At 28.7% G+C, this 12,310-nt stretch overlaps 1 protein-coding gene across 1 annotated transcript; it reads left to right on the forward strand.

Annotated features, from left to right (window-relative positions):
• The first annotated feature begins 1,589 nt into the window (after positions 1-1,589).
• On the forward strand, positions 1,590-12,072 carry LOC123302956 (fatty acyl-CoA reductase 1-like). The gene is made up of 6 exons (XM_044886050.1): positions 1,590-1,877; positions 2,079-2,327; positions 6,929-7,080; positions 9,990-10,099; positions 11,110-11,320; positions 11,832-12,072. The coding sequence occupies exons 1-6, from the start codon at positions 1,590-1,592 to the stop codon at positions 12,070-12,072; spliced, it is 1,251 nt and encodes a 416-aa protein (XP_044741985.1).
• Positions 12,073-12,310: the final 238 nt, after the last annotated feature.

The raw sequence follows: 12,310 nt of genomic DNA on the forward strand, positions 1-12,310 counted from the left end.
ACAATAGCTGAAAATATTTTCAATGCACTCAATATGAATGCAACATTGTAATCCAATTTTAAAAAAACGAATAAATTTTATTAAAAAATAAACTTTTATTTTGTATTTATGGGACATACGCGGGATAAGGATTTCGGAGGAAGTAAAACTAAGATGAGTAACCGCACCCTAGCAGTTTCGAGAATGCCGTAAAGATACCGTAATTATTCGGCATTTACGCAATGCCGTATATTTACTGTTATAATTTGGTTGCCAAATTATAATAATAACGAATAATTACGTCATCTTTACGGCATTCTCGAAATTAGGGTGCGGTTACTCATCCTGGGGACAGTACGATAGCTGTGGCGCTACGATTGGATGGAATATGTCTAAACAAAGTAAAACAAATTGAAAATGAAGAGTGCTAATTTTCGAGTTTCGGCTTAGTTTTCGAGTAATCAACTCCTAAAGTCTACATTTGAAATAAGACATATGGTCATTTTTTGTATGTTGAATCGTTTAAATTTGACCTATTCCTATTGTACACTAAAATTTAAAGCTAAGATTTATGAAAAACATACCTATAATTTTTTTTAATATGTCGATTTTGATCTAATATTATCGATTTTTAATTATAATACTATACTACCCACTTTAGTTGATTTAAAAATTACAAAATCACACATTAGTAGATTTTAAATTGTAATATTACAATTTCGTCGAACAAATTCGTTAATTTTTTTTCTTCATTGATCTACAGGTTGGACATGCCTTTAATGGGGTCGTGTTAGCACAGGTCTGCGGGTTTTTAGCCGTTCCGTTTACCCTGAGATTGCGTTCGTTCACTGACCTATAGGTTGGCCATGCCTTTAATGGGGTCGAGTTAGCAAAACGGTTATGAATTAAATTACAAAAATGGCGAATTTAATGACATAAAAATTTCATTTTTTAGACTTCTTTACATCGAAAACCAAGCCAAAACTCGAAAATTGGTATTCTTCATTTTCGCTTTATTTAAGTGTGTTTGACAATATTCTGTTGTCAAATCGTGGCGCCACAGTTATCGTACTCGCCTCATCCTAGTTTTACTTCCTCCGAAATCCTTATCCCGCGTATGTCCCATAAATACAAAATAAAAGTTTATTTTTTAAATAAAATTTATTCGTTTTTTTAAAATTGGATTACAATGTTGCATTCATATTGAGTGCATCGAAAATATTTTCAGCTATTGTTAATTCTGATTTTATATTCACATCACACAATACTTAATCTTCGTCATTTAATTGAATATATTTATTAATTAATTTACATTTTAAAAAAAAATTATACATAAATTCATTTCTAAATAATCATCACCACGTCTTTTTTTAATTGACCTTTTATTAAATGTTTTTAGCGAATTTCCGAAGGAAATGAAACATTATTAATAACAACTCTACAATGACATGAAAAAAGAACACAATAATAATTAATATTTGCAAAGCCAAACAAGAATGCTTGCGTTTGGCATATAAAAAACATTGACATTGTAGAACAGGGACTGATTCTGATAAGTTATCAGGTGTATATATATATATATATACGATTGTGGTTGCAGGTGTTCCAAAATGTTTGATAATAACAATTACATTGTTGAAGATAATATCGTTAAGCCAACGAAGAAAGTGTTTGTGGATAAAGTAACCTTATCACAGTTATCAAAGAATGTACCATCAATTTGTGAATTTTATGCTGATCAAAACATTCTGGTTACGGGCGGTACTGGCTTTATGGGCAAAGTTTTAATTGAAAAATTACTTCGTTCATGTCCAAAAATTAAAGGCATTTATTTATTACTGCGTTCGAAAAAAAATTATACGGATGAAGAAAGATTAAATAAAATGTTTAATATACCTGTAAGTTTTCATGATATTTCTATGAATGTATGAGTAAGGATGTTGGAAAAATATACTGATGCTTATTAGAAACGACAGATTTGTGATAAAGCGTAAGCCTGAGGAATGTTTAATCACTCATTTTACTGAAAATTTGTTTTTACCTGACTTGTTCCACTTCTTCTTGCACTTATATACGTATTAATTTCCACTTTCTTTTAGTTATTTAACAGATTAAAAGAAGAATATCCGGAATCATTATCAAAAGTAAAAGTAATTAAAGGAGATATCAGCAAACTAGAATATGGTTTATCTGATTCTGATTTAGAATTTATAATTCATGAAATAAACATTGTATTCCATGTGGCAGCATCTGTTCGATTTGATGATTCTTTGAAGGATGCTATTTTAATTAATACACGAGGAACTAGAGAAATGTTAAAAATACTTAAACAAATGCAAAATTTAAAGGTAAACAATTATAATAAACACCTATATTGAACCTTCAGTAAAATTGGCTTCACTTCAGTCAGTGCCAAATTTTAACTGAAGTCTATTTATAAGAATGCAAGTGTTGGCTATTACGGCAATATGTTGTTGAAACATAATTTACAATTATTATTTTATTATTATTTCACGCAATCTAATCTATGCTTACACGGCCGGCTAAATAGTTATTTGTCACAATTTTATCACCAGCACAATATGGCAATTCATGATGTCATTACTAATGGCCAGTATACTGATGTATATTTCGGAAAACGCCCAAGATTATCCAATTCTTTCTTTAAGATACATTTACTATATTTCGGCTAGCCATTACACAAAGTTTTATTACTGATTACTGATACGTCACTTGACTAAAACCGGAAACAGTATAATTTTAAAGCGGCCATATTTTTAACCATAGTTTTTTTTCCGCATGCGACTGATTACACTGCTGCTAGATTCGAACTGAGTAATCACTAAAATAACCAATTATATAACCACGCTTCTACTAACTTAGCTATCCTTAGTTCCAAGTAATGACTATTATATAACATATGTACATAATGCTAAATTTTACATGCCATAGTAAGCAGCCACAAGATAATATTGTGGCAACACACAGCTCCGTATACTTAGCAGATAAAATTGTTATTTTTCACTCAAACTATTTCCATTCATTTGGGAATCGTTTGGGAGGATTTGGGAATATAATTTAAGGATTTGGGAATTATTAGTTTTCCTGTAATTAATGATTCTTTTTTCAGCGTATAGTTAGCAGGTAGGAAATTAAATCCACTTAATTTTTATGTTATTCGAAAGGAAATCATTTGGGAATTACGATAAACACGGTTTCAGAGTTTGGGAATGTATAATTAATTAATTACACCTATTTTTTAGTTGATTGATAGGTTATGTTAATTAACCGTACACCTGAACCATTAATTGTTATATAGCAGTATGGCGCCAATATTCAAATATTACTGAATAATTTATTTTATAATTTATGTAAATGTTAAGTTTTATTTTGCCTTAAAACTGTTCTTATTCAATTGGAAATCGTTTGGGAAGATTTAGGAATATATTTTTATTATTTAGGACTGATTAGTTTTCATTTAATTAATTAGTTCTTCAAATCGTATACTTAGAAGGTAAAAAATTAAATTTTCACCATTTTTACGTTATTTGATAATAATTTACATGGAGACTAATCTAATTAATTTGGGAATCACATTAAACACGGTTTCATCATTTGGGACACTAAAATTATTTAATTAATTACATTTATTTTTTAGTTGATTTTTTGTGGTTATATTAATGGCGGCAATATTTAAATGGTACTTCATTTACAATAATTTTGTTTTTTTAATTTATGTAAATGTTAAGTTTTATTTTTCATTAAAACTATTCTTATTCAACTGGGAATCGTTTGGGAAGATTTAGGAATATATTTTTATTATTTAGGACTGATTAGTTTTCATGTAATTAATTAGTTTTTCAAAGCGTATACTTAGAAGGTAAAAAATTAAATTTTCGCCATTTTTACTTTATTTGATAATAGTTTACATGGAGACTAATCTAATTAATTTGGGAATCACATTAAACTCGGTTTCATCATTTGGGACACTTAAATTATTTAATTAATTACATTTATTTTTTACTTGATTTTTTGTGGTTATATTAATGGCGGCAATATTCAAATGTTACTTCATTTGAAAATACGATATATTATCACTATATTGGCATAGATAATATATGTTGTTTAATGCATTCCCGTTTTTAATTGATATAATTTCGCAAACTCAAGTACGCCTGATCCCTGCTTCATATAAAGAGTTTATATCATATACTTGAAGCTCGATAAATAACTTTTATCGATAAAAAAAGCTTCAAACAAAACATTTTGGGTGAATATGCGCACATCTTACGATATTTATAAACTTGACCTAAGATTTCAAGTTCAATGAAAAGCTCAATCTACTCCGTAATTGGTAACAGATAGAGAAACACTTTAAATTAGAAAGTTTTTATGGTTAAAAATGTAACATTTTTGTTCGAAACATTTGCCGAAAACAGTATAGTTAACGAAAAAACGGACTGAAAAGTTTTACCCAAAATAATTATAACTTATAATTGTTTCTACGTCATCAAGACACTCTTCGAAAAATATTTTCCAATAAATCCAATGAAAGTGGTTTATTAAAGATCAGGAATCGTTTGTAAAGGTTTGTTTGAAGTGTTTTGGGAGTGATTAATGTCAAAATATTCAATGGATATTTTCTATATGATCATTTGTATCATTTTTTATGTAGGTGCAGATTAATGCTTTATGCGAAACTACTTTCAAATTTTTCTTATTTTTATTAAAAATTAATAATTCGTGAAATAAAAGAATTGTTAATTAGGAAGTGTGAAGTGTGGATAGGATGTGGATAGGAAGGAAAATTATTAATAGTCTAACTGTTTATTCTAATAAAGATAAATAATTTGATCATGAAATAAAAACTGCATTTGTATTGATAAAATTGTAAATAAAATATTTATTCTCTTATAGTAGGTACAGGTACAAGCTAGCGTAGGAGGTATTTGAAATGTATTTAATTTGGTTTTCTTTTTGTACTATATAATTTCACATATTTGGTTAAGTTGGTTTGAGCATTTTACAGAGTTTTTAGCTTGATATATACGTAAAACTCGAAAAATAAGTTGAATCGAGGAAAATGCTTCAAACGAAAAATGATATATTCAAAGGTACACATCTTATACGGGTATTCAATTCGATCAAGTTTTCGGGTTCAATAAAAAATTCAGTCTGATCCATAACTTACAAACAATAGCCGAGCATTTTTTTTTTTTTTTGTAAATAACCGAATAGATGAGACATAGTTTTAATTTTTTTGCGTGTTTCTTCATTCCAATTTGAACAAAAAATGATTTTTATGGAAAAATAAACCACTTTCATTGGATTTATTGGAAAATATTTTTCGAAGAGTGTCTTGATGACGTAGAAACAATTATAAGTTATAATTATTTTGGGTAAAACTTTTCAGTCCGTTTTTTCGTTAACTATACTGTTTTCGGCAAATGTTTCGAACAAAAATGTTACATTTTTAACCATAAAAACTTTCTAATTTAAAGTGTTTCTCTATCTGTTACCAATTACGGAGTAGATTGAGCTTTTCATTGAACTTGAAATCTTAGGTCAAGTTTATAAATATCGTAAGATGTGCGCATATTCACCCAAAATGTTTTGTTTGAAGCTTTTTTTATCGATAAAAGTTATTTATCGAGCTTCAAGTATATGATATAAACTCTTTATATGAAGCAGGGATCAGGCGTACTTGAGTTTGCGAAATTATATCAATTAAAAACGGGAATGCATTAAACAACATATATTATCTATGCCAATATAGTGATAATATATCGTATTTTCAAATGAAGTAACATTTGAATATTGCCGCCATTAATATAACCACAAAAAATCAAGTAAAAAATAAATGTAATTAATTAAATAATTTAAGTGTCCCAAATGATGAAACCGAGTTTAATGTGATTCCCAAATTAATTAGATTAGTCTCCATGTAAACTATTATCAAATAAAGTAAAAATGGCGAAAATTTAATTTTTTACCTTCTAAGTATACGCTTTGAAAAACTAATTAATTACATGAAAACTAATCAGTCCTAAATAATAAAAATATATTCCTAAATCTTCCCAAACGATTCCCAGTTGAATAAGAATAGTTTTAATGAAAAATAAAACTTAACATTTACATAAATTAAAAAAACAAAATTATTGTAAATGAAGTACCATTTAAATATTGCCGCCATTAATATAACCACAAAAAATCAACTAAAAAATAAATGTAATTAATTAAATAATTTTAGTGTCCCAAATGATGAAACCGTGTTTAATGTGATTCCCAAATTAATTAGATTAGTCTCCATGTAAATTATTATCAAATAACGTAAAAATGGTGAAAATTTAATTTTTTACCTTCTAAGTATACGATTTGAAGAACTAATTAATTAAATGAAAACTAATCAGTCCTAAATAATAAAAATATATTCCTAAATCTTCCCAAACGATTTCCAATTGAATAAGAACAGTTTTAAGGCAAAATAAAACTTAACATTTACATAAATTATAAAATAAATTATTCAGTAATATTTGAATATTGGCGCCATACTGCTATATAACAATTAATGGTTCAGGTGTACGGTTAATTAACATAACCTATCAATCAACTAAAAAATAGGTGTAATTAATTAATTATACATTCCCAAACTCTGAAACCGTGTTTATCGTAATTCCCAAATGATTTCCTTTCGAATAACATAAAAATTAAGTGGATTTAATTTCCTACCTGCTAACTATACGCTGAAAAAAGAATCATTAATTACAGGAAAACTAATAATTCCCAAATCCTTAAATTATATTCCCAAATCCTCCCAAACGATTCCCAAATGAATGGAAATAGTTTGAGTGAAAAATAACAATTTTATCTGCTAACTATACGGAGCTGCAACACACCGTATTGACTACTTCTTTGATAGCGAATTATAAAGTTCTTTTTCTGTGGTTAGGTTTTTCTATATACATCAACCACTTATTGTAATGTCGATAAAGGCGTGGACACAATCGAAGAAAAGGTTTATAAGGCGACAACGGATTGGAAAACTATGATTAAAGCAGCTGAAATTATGGATGAAAATGTGCTCAATTTTCTTGAAGAAAAGTATGTTACTTGTAAAGTTTGTTCAAATTGGCGACTCCAAGGTACTATAGATAACAATGTAATGGCAGTTGGAGAGAATGTTAACATCACTTAATTCTAGTCCTAGCGAAATCGTGGAATACACACGCGCGCATCGCATATCTTTTTTATTTAAATATATGCCTGTAAAATTCTTTAACTCTAACTTTTGTATATAGTTTACGATAATATGTCCGTTTTCTGTAATAGTATCGCATTTTTGAACGCAAGCGCTAAAAACTTCAGAACCCAACCAATTCCTCTATAGTCGACAAACTCAACCTAACCAACTCGTATTTAAAACAATACAAAGATATCCAAAAATAAAATAGGAAACGTTCAAGATAACAAAAAAAAAAAGATAAAAAATCCAATAGTTACATTTGATTATAAATTTTTAAGAAAAATTTTTGTGACTGTTGTTGTCTGGATTCGAGCTAAGTAATCACTAAAATAACAAAATACATAATCATGCTTAACTCACTCAACTATCTAATGTTCATATAAATGACCATAATATAGCATATAAATATAAATGTAAAACATATGTGTGTGTGATGCATTTATTCCGCGGTTTCCCTACGGCAGATTCCTATTTACAACTGCAAAAATTCTCCTTTTTTTATCATATATCTATGCTATCTATCTATGATATCTTGGAGGCACGAATTGAGCATTATACAGGGTGTTCTGTTATTGACTGCAGATCGTCGGCCTACAGAATAAGCTTATAAAGACGAATGAAAAAGTCATTTACCAATTTTGGATTTCAGCCCTAGTTTGGGCGCTACAGGTATGGCAAAAATTGATATATTTGTTCATTGACAGACTATCATTCGATAATCAGTAGCCAATGATAATAAGTAGATATAAGTTTATTTTATTTTATTACTTTGAACTGAGGAAGGGATTTTTTTTAAAGTATAAATGATTTCATTGGACTTGATCAAACCCGCCCACTTTTTATATTTTAACTATGATGGTATTGTGTAAATACTTAAGCTAAATAGGACGTCTTACAATCCATTTAACATACATCAAAAAAAACTATGTATTTTGTATATTCCAAGAAATAATAACAAAACAAGTTGAAATTTGTTTGTTGATTCAATTACAAAAACAACTGAATAGAGCAGGAGACGGTCGTTTCATCAATACGTATGTTTTGTATAAATTTATTATTATTCAAAATAGCTTATAAATTATTTACATTCCTCTGTAATAAATGCTCAATGTGACCTCTCTAGAAGAAAACTGCGTAGGATTGTCGAGCTGGAATTTACCAATTTTTCATTTTCTAAAAATTATTAGTTCTCCTACAAACTCAAGAAAAGCTTTTTTCGGAAACTTTCAAAAATAAATGAAGTATGTTAACCGTGGTATCCAAATTTTAAGCTATTATCAAGCTACAAACGGTCAATGAAATGAGTGAATTATGAATTATTTGTACTTTAATCACAGCATAGATTACAATATTCACAGCAAATTACAACTAATACTAAATAATAATAAAAATAAACCCATCGATCACAATAATCAAAATCAGTAATCTTAATCCACTTTTTCATTTTTCATTTTCTAAAAATCGTAAGTTCTCCTACAAACTCAAGAAAAGTGTTTTTCGGAAATATTGAAAATTAAAAGTATAATAAGTATGCTATGCGTGGTACCCAAATGAAATTTGGATTCTATTTTCAAGCTACAAACTACAATGAATTGTTTATACATTAATCACAGCACAGCTTACATTATTCACAGTCTTCTGATATTCCTGGTTAATAATTACTATTACTGATATTCCTAGATAATAATTCATTTCATTGGCCGCTTGTAGCCTGATAATAGCTTGAAATTAAGATACCACGCTTACCATACGTCATATATTTTTGAAAAATTCCGAAAAACGCTTTCCTTGAATTTGAAGGAGAACTAATGATTTTTAAAACTGAAAAAGTGAAATAAGATTACTGATTTTGAAAACTGTGATAAGATGGGTTTATTTTTATTATTATTTAGTATTAGTTGTAATTTCCTGCGATAAATGTAATCTGTGCTGTGATTAATGTACAAATATTTCATAATCCATTCATTTGCCATTGGCCGTTTGTGGCTCGAAAATATCGAGAAATTTGGATACCACGCTTAAAATACTTCATTTACTTTTGAAAATTTCCATAAAACGCTCTTCTTGAATTTGTGGGAAAACTAATTTGAGAAAATGCAAAATTTGGTAAATTCCTACATAATTTTTTTTGTTGGTATTGAAGGTCTACGTTCGTTATTGAAACCAATGGAATGACCTTTTGTTATAGAGAAATGTAAATAATCTATAAGCTATTTTGAATAATAATAAATTTACACAAAACATACGTATTGATGAAACGACCGTCTCCTGCTCTATTCAGTTGTTTTTATTATAAAATTATTTGAAAAGAATCAACATGTTATTTATTATTTAGTTTATTGCGTATGTAAAGTATGCAAAGACAGCCCATTTTTTTTATGTAATAAGACAATTCCAGCCTATAACTAAGATGACTGTAGTGGCAAATAAATACTAATCGAAAAACAAGCGAGACAAGTAAATAATTAAATGCGAAAAATAAAGATAACAATTGCTAATGTATTAAATTTTTATTGTCCAATTAAATTTGATAGTTTTTAACTGTCCCTTCCAAATAAGATAGTGTATGCCTACCAGGTTTTGAAACACTGTGAATGGTTAAATTTTTTGATTTGTACCATAGCCATATCTCGCAAATTAGGGCTCAGATCCTAAATTAGTAAATAACTTTTTCCTTCGTCTTTATGAGCTTATTCTGTAGGCCAACGATCTGCAGTCAATAACAGAACACCCTGTATATGAATTTAATTAATTCGTTTAATTTTAGAATTTTAAATAAATATCCGAACACGTATACCTTTTCCAAAAATCTTGCTGAAGAACTTCTTTTCGAAAGTTGTGAAGATGTATCAACAGTTATTTTTCGTCCATCAGTCGGTAAATTTTTATGTTATTATTTCATTTGAGATTTTTTAATGTTATGGGTTTTTGGTTGTAAAAAACAATCTGATTGTACCCAAAACGATCGAATTCACTTGGTCTTCCGATTCTGTATCATCCACCTTAATGGCATAAAGCCTTAGTTGTCAAAATGACAACCTTAATGACGCCAAGTCTACCACTAATGACGTGAAGCAATCAAAAGCAAGTTTTAATCTTTATAAAAAATAATAGTGTTCTTCGGAATAATTAGACCATTAAAAGAGTGGACCTATTTAATCCCCGAACTAAAAAAAAGGGGTGTTCTAAGTTTGACCCCTATGTGTGTCTGTCTGTCTGTGGCATCTTAGCTCCTAAGCGGATGAACCGATTTTGATTTTTTTGCCGTTTGAAAGGCAATTTAATGGAGAGTGTTCTTATCTATGTTTCAAGTGCGAGTTGAGGGTTTTGTATCCGAAAAAACTAAAAAATTAGTGATGATCTTCAAAATCGGCTCAGTTTGGAAAAGGCTTTAAGGAAAAAGGTAATTTAATGAAGACTGTTATTTGTTATGTTTCAATTGCGAGTTTAGCAATTAAAACAGAATTAAACGTACCCGAAAGATTTGTCGGGTTTTTTTTTTAATTTTGTAATTTTCACTTGTTAATTATATAGTTTTTTTATATATTTGAACATAATTGTTGTAAATTACTATGGTTTCTATATATATCTTTTATCCAACGCCTACTGAAACCCAGATACACTTCAAGGCTTTTATCGTAGTTCTAATTTAAGCCATCCGCTATCACATGGTAAAATGATTTTCTCAATAATAATTGAACAGTCCTCATTCGAGAAGCGCTCAAAACGAGATTATTATACCCTCATTTTCCAGAAGGCTAACCAGAAAATTATTTAAGTTTCAATCTAAACTGAATTCAAATTTGATATAACAGTAAAAATTTTTGATTTATTTTATAACTGAAAGATTTTTTTTTTTTAAATAAAATAATTATATTTTGCCTTAGTGGTTGGTTCGGAAAAAGAACCAATGCCGGGATGGGTTGATAACTACAATGGACCAATGGGTCTACTTACAGGAATTATGACTGGCGTAATTCATGCAGTTTATGCAAATGGTGATACGAAGGTAGATTGGATGCCTGTTGACATAGCAATAAAAGGAATGATAACATCAGCATGGTATAAGGCTTTAGAACAAACTGATCGTAATAAATGGTAATATTTTAAGATCTGTAACTATAAATTCATACTAACTGAGAAGTATCGTAAAACGTTCCTTATGTTTTCCCAAAGTAGGTAGCTGCTGACAGTAAGCGTATCGGTCGAGGTGCTCAACACAACTTTAGGTACCTTTATATTTTTTGAGCTGCTAAATTAAAATTCCAAGATTATCAATCCCAAAAAGTCGGACTTTTTGTTTGAAACTTGCAAAACATTCATCTGAGAATAAATGTTATCTCTTCCCTCCTTTTTTTTATACACCCATGGATATGAAATCATCAATGGTATTTGAAAATAGAATTTTCTAGTAACTTTTCCACTAAAACGAATATTTTGCTAGATTCAAGCAAAAAATTATACCTTGCAATGTTGCAAGAATCTTATTATAAAAATTGGACCAAAATTAACCGTCTGGGTAACGTCGAAATTTCGATTCAACGGAACAAAACAAGTACTCTACAAATACCTACCAAACGAAACATTACTTATAATATTATTTTTGTAGCTTAGTAATTAACTCATCAACCAGTGATTTTATAAATCTGAGTAATAGATTGTTTACTAATATCGGTTCGAGTATAATGTTAAAAAATCCACCGAATCAACTATTATGGTATCCATTTTGTGTCTCTACGCCAAATAAATATATATATTGGTTTTATTTTGTAACACTGCACTTGATTCCAGCAATATTTTTAAGTGTTTTATTGAAAATAAGTATTTTTTCTAATCAGAGATTAAAGTAAGTAATTAAAATTCAATTTTTTTTTTTTTTTTTTAAGTCGATTATTAACAAGTGAAAACAAACAATTGACTGAGTTAATTGTTGAAATACCATGTATAGACAGTGTTGATGCGCAATCGTTTGTTTTTTTGACGTCACCACTTTTAAATATACAACAGACACACAACTGATATTCCTATATTAATACATACTATAAAATTTGCACCTATTTAACGCCCTCGTGGGTAAACAGTGATGTT

Source organism: Chrysoperla carnea, chromosome X (assembly GCF_905475395.1).
Source record: "Chrysoperla carnea chromosome X, inChrCarn1.1, whole genome shotgun sequence".
NCBI classification, from domain to species: domain Eukaryota; kingdom Metazoa; phylum Arthropoda; class Insecta; order Neuroptera; family Chrysopidae; genus Chrysoperla; species Chrysoperla carnea.